The 21,333-nt window shown below is 46.3% G+C and overlaps 1 protein-coding gene across 1 annotated transcript in view; it reads right to left on the bottom strand.

Moving 5' to 3' along the window:
- Nucleotides 1–21,333, bottom strand: part of LOC146816481 (exportin-5-like) — a 1,583,592-nt gene that overhangs the window by 1,146,567 nt on the left and 415,692 nt on the right. Inside the window, 1 exon segment of the mRNA XM_085610325.1 lies at nt 10,381–10,470. Within this exon segment, the coding sequence (XP_085466451.1) occupies nt 10,381–10,470 (90 nt within the window).

The following is a 21,333-nucleotide window of genomic DNA, read 5'->3' as shown; positions in this document are numbered from 1 at the left end:
CCTTCTTGTAGCAGTGGTATTACATCTTGTTGTGTCACCATGTGAAAGTGTTCTGACAGAATGCAAAGACTGAGGGGTCATAGATCTAGTACTAGCCTTATGTGCCATCTTTCTTGGGTATCAAAAATTATAGAGAATACACTCCCTTGCCTTGATGTCTGTGTGGGACAGGCTCTATGGCACCCTTCTTTGAGAAGGTGAAGGTGCTGAGAGTTTGTCTGCAAGAAGGAATTGTTGGTGGGTGGGTGGGAGGTGAGTTCTAGGTAGTATCTGTTGTGAATGATGGATAGTACCCCGCGTTCTGATGTTATCAACAGGTGGTGAAATTGCTGTAGCTTTCCCCCGACAGCTCGGGGGAATGTGTGGTGGGTCACTGTTCGGAGGTGGAGGCCCCATTTGCGGGAGCTCTTCTACCTCTACCACCACTGTTTAAAACCTCCTCTGTAGTAGCTTTTGGCTGCTTGCTGACGATATTGCTGCTGCTGCTTTTGGAAGTCCCTCTCCCCTGATACCGATGAAAGTACTGTTGGCATGGCGTAGTGGACTGCAGAGCTCCAGTGGATTTAGCAGTCTTTGTGTCTTTCTTAATTTTCTCTAGTTGGGAGTCCATCTCTGGGCCGAAGAGACGGTCCCATCAAAGGGGGATTAAGGAGGTGTTTCTGCACCTCAGGCTTGAACCCGGAGATGCATAGGCAGGCATACCTATGTAGGAGAAAGGAGGAGTTTATTCATCTTCCTCTCGAAGCAGGGTCCAGGCAATCTAGGACGCAGCATAAGGTTGAATTGGAGATCTGTCTACCTTCTATGACTAGCTCTCCCACCCACTTTTCTATAAAATGTTGCATTAGCTCTTTTATATTGTCCCAAGTGGCCCTGTCATACCGGGCAAGTAACTCTACTGAGTTAGTTTTGCACCAATGATTAGCAGACCGACTGCAACTTGTTTTTGTGCCGCATTTATTTGCTTGCTTTTCTCATCAAGAGGAAGAGTGTCTCCAGTACTCGGGGAATTTGCTCTCTTCCTTGCAGTTGTTACCACTAGGGAGTCAGCTGTTGGGTGTCCCCTGATATAAATTGGGTCACTGGAGGAAGGTTTGTACTTCCTCTCAATGCGTGGCGTAAGGACTAATTTTGACTTGGTTTTTAAATATCTCTGTGGAGACTGAGCCTGAACCCTATCAAATGCAGGTACTGAACAGTGTGCCCGGTCTTAGAGAGTATCTCAACTAGAAAGTCTGTTTCCTGTTCCGTAGTGTACATTTGTACTTTATGATATTCAGCAAGGCACTGAATGACACTATTTTAGGAAGAGATATCATCCGGAGGGGATGACGTAGCTGGTACTGGGACTTAAATGTCTGTATCTGGCAGTACATTGTATGCATCCCAGAGATCTGGGGATTGGGGTGGGTGTTCCTCTTAGTCTATGTCATGTTCATAATGACTAGGGTTCCCTGTTTCTGCATCCTCAAAGTGCATGGACTATGGTGACTGTGCAGGTGGTGATGATGTTGAATGGCATAGTGCAAGTGGCCTTATGTTCCACTCTTTTCGTCTTTCAAAGAGGTTGTGGGAGGTCAAGATCATTACAGTTTATGGGACTTCTTTGGCAAGGCGCCGTCCTCCATAAAGCGCTTCTTGTGCCAAAGCTTTTCAAATGGGTTTCCCTCTGTTTCTGAGGTTATTGTCCAGCTTTTCTTGGGCATCATACCCTTTTCAGTTTGTTTCTTCCTATGCTCAGTTGGAGCGTAGGAGCTCGACAACTAAGCAGTCAAAGGCATTGGTTTTTTCGGAGTCAATGTATGGCTTGGCACTGATGAGGTGTGCATAGATGCTGGATGCTTGCTCGGCTCCAACAGTTTTCTAGACTCATGAGGGAGACGGGGTGTTGGAGGTTTGCTGGCACCAAAGGATGCACAAGCGTCGATGACAGTCTGCAGTGTTGCTGTGTATCACCTCCAAGCGTGTCCCTATGGCGTGGAGCCGTATTGGTATTGAGGGCCGTCTCGTCCTGTCTCGGCTAAAAGGTATGCTCTCGGTGTCGGCAAAAACCCGAAGGCTGTGGCACACCCGGGCATTGGTGAGTGGGCTGTGTAGGCAGACTTTTGGTGTAGGAGGGAGGTCTGTGGACATTGGGTACTCTCTGTCCTTGATCTCCTCTACATCTTGGGCTCCCAGCCTGATGCAGTCTGTCCATCTGGAGGTTCCACGGCTAACATTGCTGACTCGTGTTCCTCTTCATATAGGCTGAGCTCATCGGAGGTGACTTAGTGCGACTGCACTGGATGAAACCCTCCTGCATGGGAACGTCGTCTTCTTCGTCGCCGATCTGTAGTTGTTGTTCTTCATTGTAGGAAGCTGGCTTTTTATGTGGAAGTGGACAAGTAAAGGCACACTGTGCAAAAAGTACAGGTGACCCTTATTGGTTTACAGGGCTTAAATTAATAATCCCGAGTGCTCTATTTGTGGTAGTGTGGTCGAGCAGTTTAGACAAGGACAGTAGAAGTCGTAGCTAGAGAGCTAACAGGGCTGTGATTATGGGAGTCCCCGACAGTGCAACAAAAGGTCTGTAAATGTGTAGTTCATGATATAAACAAAGTAAATTACTGAACTGTGCTGCTAAATATGCATGATTATAGCAAAGAGGCTAATTATGGAATGGGAAGGCAGAGAACACTGCATTTTTACCAGCAGGTGACCATTTCTAGGAGGATAACAACTGAATGAGCATTGAAACGGAAGTAACCTATCATTTACTAGAAGTGATAGCTTATACGAGAGACACAAGAATGGTTGGGCATTGACGAAAATAATTTACTTACATGTAATTACGGTTATCCAGTATTGGTATCTTTCATAGATTCACATGCCTGAATCATTACCCGTCGAGATGGGAGTCCCACTGTAAAATATTCAAGCAGTGCCTTAAATCCTTCATAGGCTATAATGGCCAAAGGCCATCTAAACAGTAGCCTAGCTGTCCTTTTTTAAAAAGGACCAAATGTTGGCATTCAGCCAATCAGATATTAGCACCCTCTGGAACACTCCCAGCAGAGGCCAATTCTCCTCAGATTTTCGAAGCACAAGTGGGAAGTAAGGATCCCAAAATCAATGAGAACTGACTCCACCGGGAGGAGGGTGGGTTGCATGTGAATCTATGAAAGATACCAATATTGGATGACCGTAGTTACTGGTAAGTATCCAGTATTTGGGTATCTTTCATAGATTCACATGCCTGAATCAGAATAGCAAGCAGTACCATAAAACTGTACTGTCGTTAGTGGACGGTGGAAGACAAGTAACTTAAAACGCCCAATGCTATATACATATACTAGTAACATTGCTAATAATCATTCAATATCCTGCATAAAATGCGTGCACTAAACATTGCAGCAGAATAAAATGCTAAAACCACTACTGTTGCGGTAAATCTTTCAAGATACACAAGCATTCACATATATCAAAATAGTCAAATACAGATATATATTAGTTTTTCTATACATTTCCAAGCATATCCAATACCTTGATTAAAATAAAGAAAGAGCTCCTCTTATTGCAAACAAAGAGGCTGATCGTAATTGAAGAGATGACGCAGCACGGCTTGGCCAACCGCTGCATCCTCTCATTGCGTAGATTGCAGGCAGTAATGCTTTGTAAAAAGTGAGGACATTCTTCCATGTCGCAGCACGGCATATTTTGTCTAATGTCACTCCCGCAAACAAAGATGCTGATGCAGAAACTGTTCTTGTGGAGTGTGCTTTAATTCTTGCTGTCAGAGGCTTGTTAGCCTTTTTTTGACAGAACTGGATTGCAGATGAGACCCAGCTGTCGACCGTGGCCTTTGTTACTGCCGTTCCGGGTTTTCCTTGTCCCTAAGCGACCAGGAGCTGATCAGTTTTCCTTATCTCCATCTTGTGTAGGTAGGAATTTCAATCATCTCTTGATATCCAATGTATTCAATGCCTGTACTGCTGGGCTAGATGGGTTTGGAAAGAAAGATTGTAATATCACTGGCTCGTTGACGTGAAACTGTGTTGGCACCTTTGGAATAAAAGTCAGGTTCGTCCGTAAAGTTACATAGTTTTCAGTGAAATGTAGAAAAGGTTCCTTGATTGTAAAGGCTTGTATTTTGCTCACTCTCCTTGCAGAAGTAAGAGCTAGTAAGAGGGATACCTTCCATGTGAGAAATTTAAGCTCCGCCTTGTAAATTGGTTCAAATGGTTGTCTCCTCAACTGCACCAGGACCACATTGAGCTTCCATTCCAGAGGAGGTGCACGCACCGGGGAAAATGCGCGGAAAAGACCTCTCATGAACTGCTTTATAAAACTAGATGCACAGAGAGAAGGAGTTTGAGAAGATTTCCTATAACGGGAAATTGCAGTCAGGTGAACCTTAACTGAAGAGAAAGTGAGACCTGATTTAGCCAGAGAGAGGAGATACAGCAAAATCTGCTCAGCAGGAGCTTGGAGTGGGTGAACGTTATTTCTTTCGCACCAGAAACAGAATCGTCTCCATTTCAAACAATATGTTTTGATAGTGCTTTCAGCACGGGATTTAGCAATGATCTACCTACACTCTTGCGGTATATTTAGGCCATTAAATTCAAGGAATTCAGGAGCCATGCGTGCAATGAAGCGGGTATGGGTCCGGATGATTCACTTGGCACTCGATAACATCGTTGAGGATAGCAGTAGGCGAATGGGTTTTGACTGGAAGCAGTTCTGGGAACCAGTATTGCCTAGGCCAACATGGTGCTATCAGGATCAGACGACAGTCTTTCGATTTCATCTTGGTTAGTATCTTTCGGATTTAGCGGAATGGGGAGAAAAGCGTAGGCATATATCGCTGACCATCGCATTGAAAGGACATTCCCCCTTGACCCTGGTAGAGGGAATCTGATGACATAGTACTGGCATTTGGCGATCTCCTCCATTGCGACGGTCCAACGCTGGTTTCCCTCATTTTCGAAATACCTTGTCCAGCTGGATTTGTTCGAGCTCCCACTCCTGACAACTGGACTGAGACCTGCTTAATATGTGTGCCAGGGTATTGTGCAGACCTCTGACATGCTCTGCCTTTAACGAGATTCCATGGTGTGTTGTCCATTTCCATAACTCATGCGCTTCCTGAGATAGCGTAATGGATCTTGTTCCTCCTCGCTTGTTGACATAGTACATGCTGGTTGTATTGTCCATACGATCCAACACAGAGGAGCCTGCTATTCTTGGCAGGAAAGCTTGAAGAGATAGGAATATAGCTTTGAGATCCAAGCTGTTGATGTGCTGCTTCCTCTGCGCCGAAGACCATTTGCCCTGAATTTGCAAGTCCTGCAGATGACCCCCCCAGCCCTCCATGGAGGAGTCTGTTAGAATGAAATCTGGGGTGCTCTGTATGAAAGTCAGGCCCTGAACGAGATTTTTTGCCTGAAACTACCACTGTAGTGCTTTCACCATCCGTGCTGTGATTCAAATTACATCTTCGAAGGATCCCACAGCCTGTTGCCACTGTTTCTGCAGTTTCTCTTGAAAGGGCCTCATCTTCAGTCTGGCTAGAGGTACCAGATTTATCGCTGAAGAGCACATCCCCAGGAGCGATTTGTACATCCGTACAGAAACTGACCCTTTTTTTGATATGGTCTTTGCAAGCATTTGCAGACATATCCGTTTTTCCTGAGACAAGAACGCTTTGCATTGAATGGTGTCTATGGACACTCCCAGGAAAGATATTACTTGAGTTGGATGGCAAACCGATTTTTCCTGTTTAGTGTAAGTCCCAATGTATTGAACAAATGAAGGCAAGCTTTTGTTGCTCGATTGGCCTCCTGCGCTGATGCTGCTTTGAGAAGCCAATCGTCGAGGTACAGAAAAACTTGAAACCCCTGAGACTGCAGGGTCGCGGCTACTGGTGCCAGTCACTTGGTGAAGATCCGTGGTGCTGATTTGAGGCCAATGGGAGCACTTTGAATTCATAGTGGGTACCAGTCACCGTGACACTTAGGAATTCCCGGTCTTTCGGATGGATTGGGATATGGAAATATGCGTCTTCCATGTCCACTGAAATCATAAAATCTCCTTTGTTTAAACAGCCCAGGATATCGGAGAGTGTTACCATCCTGAACGTCTACTTCTTGAGAAACTTGTTGAGATTCCTTAGGTCCAGAATCGCTCTCCATTCTCCTGATTTCTTTATGAAGAAAAAACGAGAATAAAAATCTTTTCCCTTCTGAGCGAAAGATACTTCAATTGCTTCTTTGAGAACATGGCCAAGACTTCTTTTCGTAATAATAAGTGAAGACGAGGGGGAGCGGGACCCCTAGGTGGAGTGGTTGGTGGCCGCTGATGGAACTCTAGAGTGTGATTATTGGTGACTAAGTCTAACACCCAGCGATCTGATGTTATCTCATGCCACCGTTGTACATAACTGGAAATTTACGCACCTACAGGTAGGGAGGGAAAATGGGCTGGTACTCTGATGTGCTCATTGCTTTCTGCCTGAGCCGCAGCCTTGTTGGGGTGCTCGCTTGCGGCCCCCTGGCGAGAGAAACCAGCTTTAGATGGTTGACGATAAGATGAGGGGTTATAAGACTGCCGAAATTGAGCTTAATATGGCTGAGCTCTCTGGTATCCTCCTTTGTAATTGGCGAATCACCGCCCTCTAGCACCTCTGAATAGTACCCTTCTCTACTGCAGAGTGCCCAATGACTTTGCGGTGTCAGTATCATTATTTATTGCCAATAGAGCTTCATCAATGAGTTTTCCGAAGAGTGACTCTCCATCAAAAGCCATATCTAGAACCTTTGCTTGTACCTCAGGTCTAAAGGTGCTCTTAGCCATCCCTGACGTCCAAGAACTGCCGCTCCAGTTAAGTGTCTAAAACCAGTATGTGCCACATTAAGAGCACAGTCAATTGTCTCTAAAGCTGCTGCATGCTCACCCTCCAGTAGTATCTTGCATGCATCTTGTCTGCTTTCCTCCGGGATGAGGTCTATTAGCTCTGCCATGTCGGCCCACATCTGGCAGTCATAGCGGATGATAATGGCTAGAGCATTCGCTGCTCTGATTGTCACAGCTGCAATTGAGGAAAATCTTTTATCAAGAATGTCCATTCTATGCACTTCCTTAACGTTGGGGGTAGTAATCGGGGTAGCAGGGTTCTTAGATCGCCTTTGTGCTGCCTGAGAGATGACCGAATCTGCCTTAGGATGTCCAATAAGGCAAGATGGAGAGTCATACGGAGCCCTATACTTCTCCACACGAGGCAGTACTGGTGGAATGGACGCTGTTTTTTTTTATAATCCTGATGCCCTCCTCCCATATATCGTCAATGATAGGTATGGAGCGTACCACTTTCCTTGTGTCTTCCTTGAAGTAGTATAAGAAACATTCGGTTTTCTTCACTACAATAGGCAAATGAAACCTGTTGGCTGCCCTCTGCATTAAGTTGTGAAACCCCCTGATATCTTCTGGAGGAGAGTCTGACAGAAGGTGCAGAGGAGGGGATGGTATTGGAATAACATAGTCATCCCAAGGGTCAGGAGCAGATATTGGATCTGGTAGTTCACCTTCCTCTACATTTTCTTCTGAGGAGGAAGTGTTCTGTGCTCCTGGGTCGACTGCCCAGAGCCCTGAATATTCACAGGTGTGCTAGGCGGTGGAGGACCTAGTGTACCTCCAGGTTCTTCCACTTGAGGTACCCGATTCTCTGATTGATGTTGCTGAGGAGGGAATCTTGGTCTATAATCCGCCAACATGGCTTGAAGATCCTCGATTAACCATGGCGGTAGATGGGCCATGTCCCTGGGGCGTGGTTCCGGTCGGAAGTTAAATAGTTAACTATGACGCTGAGCCATATACCCTTGCTGGTAATATTGCGCCTCTTCCTGATAGTCTTCATTCTCCTCGTCATCCTCCTGGCACTCCACATGAAACTCAGATGGGCTGTGAGCTACCCCATAGAGGCTATCATCATCCTCTTCTTCTACATACCCTTCCAACAGATGTGATGGAAGCAAAGGAATACCTTGTTAGAGTCCTGCATAGACGGGTGTAAGAATGTCTTAGTTACTCTAGTGACTTGAGTAATCCTCGTTGACTGAAGCGTCGACGGTGCAGAAGTTTAGGGAAAGGGCACTTCTTTCTTCGACGGTGCTGTCCTCGGCCGTATTGGTATCAACGGTGTCATCGTCCACGGTGTCTTTGTCAGCGATGTCTCTGTCGTAGACGGTGTCTTCATCGACGGACCACCAGTGGACAAGTCCGTCATCATAGAGATCTTCGTTGACGGCATTGCAGCCGACGGAGGGGCATTGGCGGTCTTCAACGGCGATGAAGCTCTCATCGTCAACGTGGAGACTCTGGTAGAGAGAATAGGAGACTGGGTCGTAGTCACCGTTGCCGAAGACGATGGCGTTGACGATGTTACAGAAATTGTCGTCGACGAGAGAGAGATTGTCGTCGGCGATTACTTTTTCAAGGTTTTCCTACTTACAGGATCAGAAGAAGAGGCTCTAGGGCGACCTCTTTCCTTTCTGACAGGTATAGAGAGCGCAGATAATGCTGGTTTAAAGGCGTGTTTAGTATCTTGCTCCTTACTTGAAGCCTTTTCCTGAGAAGGCTTAAAATGTTTTCTTCCCTCACCTGAGAAACTGTCCTTGGATCTAGCCCTCTTGTGGGATGTTGAAGCTCTGCCCTCTTCTTCGTCAGAAGAATGAGATTGTTGTTTTGTGATTTGGAGCCACAATAACAATCTGCCCTCTCTGTCCTTGAGGGTCTTGTTTGAGAAAGTGTGACAGATTTTACAATCTCTCATCTCATGCCTAGGATATAGGCAATGCTTACATTCCTTGTGTGGTTTATTCACATGGATCCTTTTCTTCCCACAGGTTTTACGAGGGCGGACGATGTCCAGATTTGCTGAAGAGAAGAAACTGAGTAGCACTCAGGGAGACTTCCATCTACACGAGGTGCAGTGAAAATCTGAGGAGAACTGGCCTCTACTGGGCGTGTTCTAGAGGGTGCCAACAGCTGATTGGCTGAATGCCAACACTTGGTCCTTTTTTAAAAAGGACATAGATAGGCTACAGTTTAGATGGCCTTTGGCCATTATAGCCTATGAAGGATTTAAGGCACTGCTTGAATATTTTACCGTGGGACTCCCATCTCGATGACGGGGAATGATTCAGGCATGTGAATCTATGAAACATACCCTAGTAATGGATAACCACATATTTTCCCCTGGTTCTCTCTGTTCATCCGCTGTAACTGCGTTTTATGCCTCCGTCTGTACTGTCTGATTATCTGTGTTGTGAAGCACTGTATGTGTTCCTATATGTTTGTTGTCTCCACTAGGCAGGCCCCTAGTCCAAGCAGTTAGGTATGTTGTTCAGCTTGCATATTGGCACATATTTATCATCCAACTCACTGTGTGAATTGGCGTTGTGTCTCTGGGCATACACTTCACAAAAGGGAAACGTACTGGCTTTGTTAATGCTCTTTTTAAGCTTGAGTTCACAGAATATTACATGCATATATTAATATCTCTAGCAATAGCACTGCATGTGTTCAATAGTCAGTCCTTAGTTGAGCAAAAAGTAATGGGAAGTAGAAGGAATCTTTGACTTCAGGGGCCTCAAGCACAAAACAGGTTGGTGGAAATGTAATTACTGCATCTGCAACCAGCTTCTGCCTTTGCAGTCTGAGGAGTGCTCAAAAGCTGGAAATAGGTCTTCTCATAATTATTAATAAATAATTGTTAAGCGCTGCAAAAAGCAGGGATGCTGGAGTGAAATACTGCATTGTGCCGCAGACCACTGCTGCATTTGCAACATGCCTCCATTGCAACCCATGTATCCTAAAGGCAAGCGTCTCAATGCAACATAAGTGCAAACAGTGGTCCATGTGAACATTGTCTCCACTTCCAACATCTGGAGCCTACATTTGCATAATATAAGCTGTAAAAGTTTGACAGATTCAATTTTGAGAATGATTACCACCTTGTTTCAGCAGGCACACTCATTACATATTTTTCAACCACGAACACCACTGCAAAACATTTGTGATTACCAGCGTAAATTGCAAAGGGTGGGAGAGGTGGTTCCCCCTTTGCCACCTTTTCTCCCTGCAATTCGCAATGTATGCGCTGAAATTCATAGTGTGTACTGCAAATTAAGACTTCAAAATGCAAGCTACATTGCCTTTGCCAATGCAAAGTCCATGGTACATCAGACCTCAGATTTTGAAACCCAGAGTCGTTATCACACCCTATCATCAATGTCATCTGTCAGAAGTAAACCATGAGAGACCTGCATTTATTTGTATAGGCTTTATCTTCTCGTCAGTACGATTGCCTTGAGTTCATACTTTGTATGATCATTCACTCACCAGCATAACAGTGGGATTGTCCTGACACAGCTTGATAATGTATGCTAAGGCACAGTTTTTTGTATCCTCCTGAGCCTGCAACTTTGGAACCTGAAAACACAAAAATGACTGTAAACGCAAAAGCAGCAGTTATATAAAGGAATACATATCATTTACTAAAGCCGTGACACAGGTCCTCTGACGGACATCTATGCAGCACTAGTTGAAAATGTGGACAAAAATGTATAGTTTCTTACCTGTTGGTGTAGTTTGAAGACTTTCTGGATTCACTATGCTGTGCATTATTCCGCCATCTAGTGGTCCGGAATTTTAGTATTTCTTCTCTTTTTTTTTCGTGGCCCAGGTGGGCTTCGACATACCACCATTTGGTGTCTCTTCGTGACGTCGACGCGCTTCCTCCGGAAGCTCCCACCTTTGGTCGCCATCTTCGGATTCTTTTTTCTCTCTTTGTTTTCTTATTTAATCCTTGTAAAGTCTTTTCACCTTCTACCCCCCCTTGTATCCTCCTGTCTCATCTTTCTGGCGGTGGAGGGTGGGTTCGCTAGTGAATCCAGAAAGTCTTCAAGCTGCAAAACTACACCGACAGGTAAGAAACTATACGTTTTGCAGCGTGAATCTTTCTGGATTCACTATGCTGTGCATCAACTTTGTAGCGGGTTCTCCTCATAGTGGAGGTTGGGTGGAAGATGAGCACTGGTTACTGAAAATGTGTTGTAAGACCTTCTGTCCCACTTGCGCTTCTTTGTTCATTTGGATATCCACACAGTAGTGTTTAGTGAATGTTTGCACTGAAGACCGTGTTGCCGCTTGGCAAATGTCCTGGATAGGTGTGCTTGCTAGAAACGCAATTGTTGCTCCTTTCTTCCTTGTTGCGTGAGCATCAACTGCTCCTTGTAATGGCTGAGCTGCCTGCTTGTGGCAGAGCAGAATGGTTTGTGCAATCCATCGTGCAATGGTATTTTTGGTAACAGGTCGTCCCAAAAAACTGCTGGCGAAGGATACAAAAAATTGCTTTGTTTTTCTGCATTCTTTTGTCCTTTCCATATAGTGAATCACTGCCCTCCTGGCGTCCAGTGTGTGCAAGGCTCTTTCAGTGCTTGTTGACGGTTTTTGGAAAAAACTTGGTATTTGAACTGTCTGGTTGATGTGGAACTTGGACACCACCTTTGGCATGAAATGCGGGTCCGTTCTCATGACAATCTTATCACTGTGTATTTGCAGGTAGAGTTCTTGGAGCGTTAACGCTTGCAATTCACTTGATCTTCATAGTGATGTGATAGCCACTAGGAAGGCTGTCTTTAGTGTGAGCATATGCAGTGTAGCTTTGTGAATAGGCTCAAATGGTGCTTTCATTAGCTGTGTGAGCACTACATTGAGGTTCCATGCTGGTGCTGGCATTCTGCCTGGAGGAGCGATCCTTTTTGCACCTTCTAGGAATCTTTTTACCACCTGTGATGTGAAGACACTTTTCACTGTTTCTCCTCTTGTGTAAGCCACAATTGCCGCTAAGTGGACCCTTGGGGACGTGGAGCCTAGCTTGTTTTGCAGTAGATGCGTTAAGTATCTTAGTACTGTTGATTCCTTAGTTTGCAAATTTTCCCTAACGCACCATTCGGTGAATCTTTTCCACTTTGCTACGTTGCACTTCCTTGTGGTCGGTCTTCTTGCCTCTCTGAGTACCGCCCTCGTATTGGCCGGTAATTTGAGGTGTGTGAACTCTAGGTCCTCAGGAGCCATGCAGCTAGGCTGAGGCTTTCTGGTTCTGGGTTTAGTACTCTTCCGTTTTGCATCGTTAGCAGGTCCTTCCTGGTGGGGAACCTGTGTGTGTGCGTTTGAGACATCTCCATGATTTGTGAGAACCATGTTTGCCTGGCCCATTGGGGTGCTATCAGGAGGAGCGTCATGCTGCTGATCCTGCACTTGTTCAGCACTCTGTGTAGTAGTGGTATTGGTGGAAAAGCGTATGCAAATGTCCCTGACGAGCTTATCCATAGCGCATTCCCCAGGGACTGTTTGGACGGTACCCTGGATGCGAAGTATTGGCATTTTGCATTTTGGTGTGTTGCAAATAGGTCTATTTGTGGAGTCCCCCATTTGTGTAATACCTTCTGGATTTCCTGTTGGTTGATCTCCCATTCGTGGGATGCTGAGGTCTGTCTGCTGAGCCAGTCTGCCTCTACATTGTCCTTCCCTGGTAGATGTATTGCTAATAGGTCTATCTTTTCTGGGGATTGGCCATCTCCATATTTCCTGCGCTAGCCGTGAGAGTGTCACTGAATGTGTCCCTCCTTGCTTGTTGATGTAGAACATGGTAGTTGTATTGTCTGTTTCTATCAGTACTCTGTTCCCGTACAGCAGTTTCTGAAAGGCCTTTAAGGCTAGGAACACTGTCTTGAGTTCTAGGTAGTCAATGTGCTTTATTGCATCCTGATGTCCCCACAACCCCCTTACTTTGAGGTTGTTTGTGTGCGCTCCCCACCCTTTCTGGGAGGCGTCTGTTGTAATGGTTACAGTTGGAGTTGGTTGTGTAAATGATCTCCCCTGTGCTAAGTTCTTCTGGTTCCACCACGCTATACTGTTTGTGTGACAACCACTAGATCCTCCCAACTCCCTGTCGCTTGTGACCATTGCTGCTGGATCCATTCTTGGAATGGCCTCATGTGTAGGCGAATATTTGGTACCAAATGTATGCATGATGCCATCATCCCCATCAGTTTGCTCACAGTCCTCACTGTCAGAGCTTGCCCCTTGCGGTAAAGACTCGTCTCCTTGCATCTAGCCAGAGTCCTCTTTGCACATGGAATCACCGTGCATTGTATGATGTTGATTTCTGCCCCAAAGAACCTCTTCAGTTGTTCTGGTTCTATTGACGTCTTCTCCCAATGGATTGAAAACCCCAGTTGGCCAGCGTCTGTATCACTATCTCTATGTGCTTCCTGCACCTGTGGTATGAGCTTGCTTTTACCAGCCAGTCGTCGAGGTATGGGTATAAATGTATACCCTTCCTCCTTAAGTGTGCTGCTACTGCTGCCAGACATTTTGTGAAGACTCTCTGTGCTGATTTTAGTCCGAAAGCTAGCACTGTGAACTGGTAGTGATTTGTGCCTATTGTAAACCTGAGGAGGTGTTTGCGTTTGCTGTTGATGGGGTTGTGCAAGTAGGCGTCCTTTAAGTCTATAGTCGCCATGTAGTCTCCTCTTTGTAGTTGAGGTATGACCTCTTGGAGGGAGGTCATCTTGAACTTTTGAGTTTTTATGAACCTGTTTAGGAATCTGAGGTCTAAAATTGGACGTAATGTTCCGTCTACCTTTGGTGTGAGGAAGTAGGTCGAGTATACCCCTTTGTTCATTTGTTTTTGTGGCACAATTTCTATGGCTCTTTTCTTTAGCAATTCTCTTGCTTCCTCCCTAAAGTGTGTCAGCTCTTTTGTGGTGCGCACTCTGACCTTTGGCCTTCTGTTTTGCGGTGGCCTTTCCAGGTCTATACAGTACCCATATTGTATGAGTTTTAATATCCATTTGTCTGATGTTATTTTCCTCCACTCCTGGAGGAATTGTCTTAATCTGCCTCCTACCGGTGATGTGTGTTGGAGGAGTCTTTGAATTTTTTGATTTTTTGCTGGTTTTTGTCCTGTCTCTTTTTGCACTTCCTGAGGTCTCATCCAGGAGTGCGTTGTTTCTGCTGGTGAGTCACTTTCTGTGGGAGGCTGACTTCCCCTCTGGACGTTACCCCTTCCTCGGCCGCGCACTCGAAAGGATTGTCCTCGGGGCTGGTACTGCCAGTTTTGCTGCTGCTGTCCTTGCTGCTGTCCCTGGTTACCTCCTTGATAACTTTGCTGGGTGGTTTGGTGTGTTGCCCCAGGCTGATGATTTCCTCTGCCTGTCGGTCTCCTGGAAGGTGTTCCTCTTCTCATACCTCGGAACTAAAGCGCCCCCATAGATCTCGCTGTTGCGTTATCTTTCTTCAGCTGGTTCAACTTTTCATCAACTGGTGCGCCAAACAGTTGTTCTCCGTTGAAGGGTGTGTTGAGGATGTTGTTTTGGACCTCATTCTTGAAACCAGAAATTCTTAACCAGGCACGTCTCCTTTCTGTGATCCCCAGCATCATCTGCCTGCTCGATGTCTCTGCTGCGTCCAGGGCTGACTTTAAACATGTATTAGCCATGTTCTTCCCCTCTTCTACCAGCTGGCTTGCTCTTCTCTGGTATTGTTCTGGTACATGCTTGAGCAGTTCTCCCTCTTCTTCCCAGTGCTGGTATGCGTGTCTGTTGATGAGCGCATTGGAGTTGGCGATGTGCCATTGTATGGCTGCACTCCTTTCCATCTTCCTACCCATCATGTCCATCCTCTTGCTTTCTTTGTCTGGTGGAGGGCCAGAGTTTGTGGGTATATTTGCTCTTTTCCGAGCTGTAGATGTAATGATGGAGTCGACTGGTACTGACCCTCTGATGTACATGGGGTCCTTCGAAGAATGTTTATATTTCTTCTCTACTCATGGAGTCACAGATCTACACATGGCAGGCTCTTTGAATGCCTCCTTCCCCTGGTCCAGCACACTTGGGAGCATGGGCAGAAACTGGTTTCTAGTCTGTGAAGGCGGCAAGGTCTCCAAGAGGAAGCAAGACTGGGGTTTCTCTTCCTCTAACTGCACCCCATACGTCTCAGACGCCCTTTTGATGACTTGATTGTAGATCCCTATGTCGTCCGGCTGCGAAGGCCTTAACGGATACGAGTCTACTCCCTCTTCCGGTGATTCGGCGTCGAGATCTTCCCACGGCAAGTCTTGAGCCTCCGAAGAAGTCGACTCTTGGTAAGTCTCATATTCTTCCCCTTCGCCTGTCCCGTAGTACAGGTCCTCTTCCTGTTCCTCTCCAGGTTCAGGAGGTTCCACGCTTCGAATACCTCTACGCCCTTTCCTGTTTCGGGTGTAGTCTTCGACAGTTTCCTGTAGGATTTTAGCTTTTCGTCAAAGTCTTTCTTGCGTTGCAAGATGTTAGCCATTTTGGCCTCGAGCCTCTTTCTTTTCTTCTCCATCTCTGCCGAGTGATCGGCTTCGAAGGCCTCGACCTTCCTCTTCGCGGTTGTCGAAGTCGAAACCTGTCTCAGGCCTTCGCCTTTCGACGTCGAGGCCTCTTTTTCGTGGCTGCTCTTCGGCACCTTTCCCTTGTCTTGGGATTTCGCCGTCTAGTGGTCCTTCTCAGAGGATCCGAAGGACTGTTTGTCCCTGGATGCAGATGCAGTAGTCGACGTCGAGTGCTTTGACTGCCCTGCTCCTTTCGAGGACTTTGGCTCGCCTTTGCAGAGGAGGGTTTAGTGTTCGATGACTCTCTTACCTCCTACGATGTTTTCTTTTCGACCTCGACGACCACGACGTCTTCTGGTCCTTCTGCTACATTGTCTTCCTCTCCGCTGGAGAGTCCCAAGTCTCGTAGCGATGGGGGCGTCCCCTGCCCCTGCATGGTGTAGTTTTCTCTTCTCTGTCCCTCCTTTACTCTGAGAGTCTACGGGGTGAACGCTGCACAGGCGTTGCAGTCCTCGCTTCGATGGTCGAGCGGCAGGCAGAGATTGCAAACCGGATGTTGGTCCTTCTGCGCGTACTTGTGATGGCAGCTTGCGCAGAATTTGAACGGAGTCTTGTCCATCACCGCGCCCAGGGAGCCCCCTGTATGCGCATTCTCGTTCGAAAAACGTCGAATGCTTCGAAGTTCTCTGAACTGTTGTAGGGTTTCTTCTTACTTGGTCTCCGGTGTCTTCTCCGGTGATATATTCCGATCTTTCGTCGATTCTTCTCTCCAAAGTTCTTGGAGCTCCTTCCTGTTGATCCAGACCCAACGGCGGAAAAAGGAATCTGAAGATGGCGACCAAAGGTGGGAGCTTTCGGAGGAAGCGCGTCAATGTCACGAAGGACACCAAATGGTGGTATTTCGACGCCCACCTGGGCCACAAAAAAAAAAAGAGAAGAAATACTACAATTCCGGACCCAACCACTAGATGGCGGAATAATGCACAGCATGGTGAATCCAGAAAGATTCACACTGCAAAACTATTAGCGTGGTATGGGAAGGATGGAACCCTCCAGCTCACTACAAAATAGGAACTACAGTGACCCTACTCAACTGTCAGGAGGCGGTTTTGAACATTTTAAATTACAGTAGTAACTACAGTGACATTTAGGTCTATCAAAGCTAGGGTTCTCTTAAGAACCTGCATTCTCAAAGCTAATAGGTGTGAATGCAATCAAACATAGGGGGGAGGATGAAGCCTTACGGCTAGAGCGGTCGACCTCGAAGCTGGGTTTGAGTCTCGCCAACGACGCTCAACATCCTGTGATTCTGGGCAAATGACTTAATCTCCCCGTGCCTAACAAAAATGAATGTGCCCTTCTGTAACGAAACTGGTGCTCATGTGAAGCAGTCCGATACCCAATGTCTCGGGTCTAGTTTGCGCAATAAAAAAAACTCTTTAAAAATAAATAATAAAACACAGGCATGCACAAATGCTGCCTGTATGTCTTGTATACACAAATTATTTACTATATTAAAGTGAGTTCTATTGGCCTTGACAATGCTTGGAAAAAGCTAGAAAAAAAATAACGAATGGAATGGGACATTGAAACGAGCGACTTACCTTCAGTAATGCTTTTTCTGGTAGATATGCTAAGACACTCAGCTGGTTTTAAGAGCATCTGGTGCAGAGCTCTGCATTGTTGTTGACAAAGGAGGTTCTTCCAAAGAGGTAGACTGAGAGAACGGTAGATGTTCAGGCTCAGCAGATCAAAGTAGAGGACTCTGAGAGCCTCTCCCCTCCTTCTCAAAGACTCAGGGAATTAGCAGCAAGGCAGGATCTTGCACAGGAGGACATGAATGTGATTCGCAGGGAGCCTGAGGCAGAAACTCCATAGCAAAAAAGGCTTGAAAATTAATGTTGTCAGGGGAAGTGAGAAGATCTATCCAAGGCACGCCCTACCAGGGCACTTTGAACGACCTCCGGAGGAAGGTGGCACTCATGGTCAAACTTGATGACATCATCTGGGATTGTTTCAACTGGTGCTCAAGGAGCCTGCTTGTTTGATGACAGTCTGGGAAATCCTCTGCAAGTTCAGATAGCCCCATAGCCTCAGTGCCTGTTTGCACAGCACACAAGACTCCACCCCACCCAGCTTGTTGTAGTAGAACATGGTGGCTGTGTAATTCTTCAGAACCTGTCAAATACCAATAGCAATTCCTGTGGAGCCTATATACTTCCTCAATAAACAATGACTCAACAGTACCTTCAGACAGATTATTTCATTTTATACAATTTTGATTTCTTTTAATTTACAGTATAAAAAACATTACCAAAAAATGTTTTCCTCTCATTACAACAATCCCCAGTATTTCATCATTTAATAAAAACAGTCATTACAAACCCCACTCCTTGATCTGGTCTCCCATTCATACCAAGCACACATTCTAATGCAAACTCAAAAAGCATCCCGCCTCCCCGAGACTTTTCTTAACAACCCAACATAGAAATCTGCTCTTTATATTCTTCCATCGTTGTGTCTTAGCCAGGGGACTCAAATAACTGTCAACGCACGTTTCGGTGGAAATAACGGAATGAGCACCTTCTTCATGTCGGGATACCCTCAGATGTCCTCTCCTCAGGATGGCGCTGAAGCTCTATAGGGGTCCACCTCCCATCTGCCCCTAGTCCGGAGAATGTGTGATACACTCGGACGGAGGAGGCAGGTGAGCTATGGAAGGAAGGATAGGAACGGCAGGGAGGGAGACCTCTAATGAAACAAACAGACAGTGACATGAGGAGTCTCTTTCCACCTCCCCCGGTAGCACCCGTCCCTGGTTTCTCTCCTTTTTACCTGCAGTCTCTCTCTGCCTCTTATGACCCCTCTAGCCGTAGTCTCGTAGGCACCTAGCCAGTTACTACTCACTGGTGGTAGGTTGTGGACTTTTGGCGTAAGATGGCCACACAGGTGCGATTGTCTGGGAGTACGGAGCAGCCCAATGCAGCTTGAGCTTAAAGTCCCCCCACGCCTCTCCTGTGTGGTGCGGGGACCGCACCTCCTCTCTTCCTGGAGATATTGCTGGCAGCGTCGTTGATACTCACGATACCGCTGCCAGGATGGTGGTGTGCGAAGGTGGTGTTCGTGCTGTCCCTCGACCGCCAGACAGCCGAGGCGCGCGGACTGGTTATTCTGGATGGGGGCCCGGGAATCCGTGGGCGTCGGAGGTTGGCGTCGCGCTACTACTTCAAGCTCCGAGAACCTCCGAGAGCTGAGGAGCGCTGACGCGATGATCCCGGAGCCCGGAGCCCGGAATCCGTGGGCGTCGGAGATAGGCGTCGCGCTACTACTCGAGGCTCCGGTAATGACCGAGAGCCGAGGAGCGCCGACGCGATGGTCCAGGGGGCCCGGAAATCCGTGGGCGTCGGAGGTAGGCGTCGCGCTTCTACTCAAAGCTCTGGGAGCGGCCGAGAGCTGAGGAGCGTAAACGCGTCGTTCGCAATGCCCGGAAATCCTTGGGCCAAACACGGGGAGCCGAAGAACAGGCAGCCATTCGCCAAAGACAGGTAACCATACGGGAATATTCGGCGACGTCTCATAGGCGTCCCCGCCTATATGCGTTCCTGTGAGCGTGTCACGTGGGGCGTGATTCCCTCGGGCCTTCTGGGATGTGGAGCTCTTGATGGGCGGTTGTCGTGCTGCAGCTCCGGAGTCCGATTCTTCGACCAGCGCATTACCGGGTGGTGAGCCTGACACTTCAGGACCAGCATTCAAATGTCTTTTACTTTCTTTTTGTTTTTTATGATCAAGACTATTAGAAAAATTCTGCCTTTTATTCCCAAACCTTGTAGAAAGTCACTACTAGCTTCCTTAGTCTTGTCCAAAGTTGACTATTGTAATGGATTGTACATTAAGGTGCCATCTACCCTTCTCAGGAAGTTACAGGCAGTGCAAAACGCGGCTGCAAGACTGATTTTGGATATTCCAAAATATCAGTCGGTTCAAGCAGAATTGCGAGAACTCCACTGGCTGCCGACTTGTTCAGATGGTACTCTTCAAACAGAGCGCTGCGTTCAGCTAATGCCTATCTGATACAGCCAGCTAGGATCAAAAAGATGAATTGGGGGGGGGGGGGGGGGGGGCTTACCTTTAACACCATCAAAGAATGGAACTCTCTCCATTATATGTCAGAACAAGCATTGAAAATGCAATAGGCCTCGCCTTTTATTAAGTTAAAGCCATATGCTTTGGTAATGGTATTATATAGCAAAGCAAATGGCTTTAACTTAATGGTATTATATAGCAAAGCAAATGGCTTAAACTTAATAAAAGGCGAGGCCTATTACATTTTCAATGCTTGTTCTAGGTGAGTGGGAGAGATGGTTGTAATTTATTGATCCCCTAAGTTAAGGAAAGTTTTGGAGTCAAAAGTAAAGGGCAAGTTGACACAAAAACAATTTAAGGACAACATTTACCATAATAAAATACACAGAACGAAAAACAAAAAAAATTCTGTTGGTGATTGGGTCCTAGTTAGAAAACCATGAAAGTACAGAAAGGGAATTCTGTACATTATCCACCTAAACAGATCATTAGAGTTTCTCATAGTGCAGTATCACTGAAAGAAAAGGGTTGGTGAAATAAGAGCGCTATTGTGTTACTTAAATCTGGGCAGGAACTATTGTTTGATAACAAAGACACTGAAGAAGATGAACTTAATGTGCACAATTGTGTAAATACATCTAATACTAAACAGTGTCAAAATGTTGAACATGTATTGGATCAACAAGAGAGAGATTGAACAATAGGTGAAGCTCTTGATGTGAGTGAAAATTGTGATGCGCATGAGCCATGTGATGACGTACAAAATGAAAATGTGATTTCACATGCACAGTACAGAGATGTTAAATAACAAAAGGAAAATAGTGCTACCTGCTAAATTCAACGATTACATTTTGTTCTGAAAGGTTGTTTAAGCAATGTTGTTATTTAAATTTCTGACAAAATTTGGAGATGCATTATCATTATTTATTTATTTTGAGCAAGGGTAAGGAGGTGTTGCATGGGGTAAGTAGGAGCAGCTGATGGAAATTCGTAGCATCGTACATCACAGTACTATGAAATTCTAGGCATGCATTTGAAGGGGTTATGTGTAGAATGTTGAGGGATTAACGACCAAGAGGGTGATGTGTTAACATTGTTTTCTGTGGCATTGGCTTGTGGGCCTTTATTTATACTTTGTGAATAAATGTATATTTTTAACATGCTTCCCGTTTCCGGGCTATCATCTCGTCTCAAAAACCAGCACGATAGGGACCGAAGTGTATGAAGTGCTAAAAGCCAAAGATAGGACAAACAAAGGGGAGGTGTAAGGAACAGAAACAGAGGAGGGAGAGGGAAGGGGCGTAGAGAGTGAGGTGGAGCGAATGGGAAGAAAGAGGAAGCGAGTCGAAGACAGGGGGCAGAGTGAAGGGACGGGGTAGCGGAATAGCCCTCGCGTTTATTGTAATATAGCCCAGTTTCACCCGTCACATGCCTGAAAACCTCTGGGGGTGGGGGTGTCCTGAACAGAGTTACAATTCTTGTTGTTAATTAATTTTTTTTGTTATTGTAGTTTTATATAGCGCAAAATTGACCCGAAGGTATCGGAGCGCTTTACACCAGCACCAGTTACATTACTCAAGGATACTTTCATTTTGGTTAGGGGGAGGGTAAGTGATTTGCTCAGAATCACAGGAGATGGTCAGGCGCCGAAACTCCAACCTGGTCTCCCAGCTCCAGAGTCAGGAGATCAGGCCCTTACGCCACAATTACATCGCAGACCAAAGGGGGAAACAAAACCCCTCTCACTCGGTACCTTCCCCTTTCGGCCTCTAACCCTCCCACATCGACAACTCACATGCAGCAGGTCACACGGCGCGCTCACTTCACAGCACTTCGGGATGAAAGTA

This window comes from Triturus cristatus, chromosome 6 (assembly GCF_964204655.1).
Source record: "Triturus cristatus chromosome 6, aTriCri1.1, whole genome shotgun sequence".
Lineage (NCBI taxonomy): Eukaryota > Metazoa > Chordata > Amphibia > Caudata > Salamandridae > Triturus > Triturus cristatus.
The sequence above is the reverse complement of the archived record's forward strand: the minus strand, read 5'-3'. Positions and strand labels throughout refer to the sequence as shown.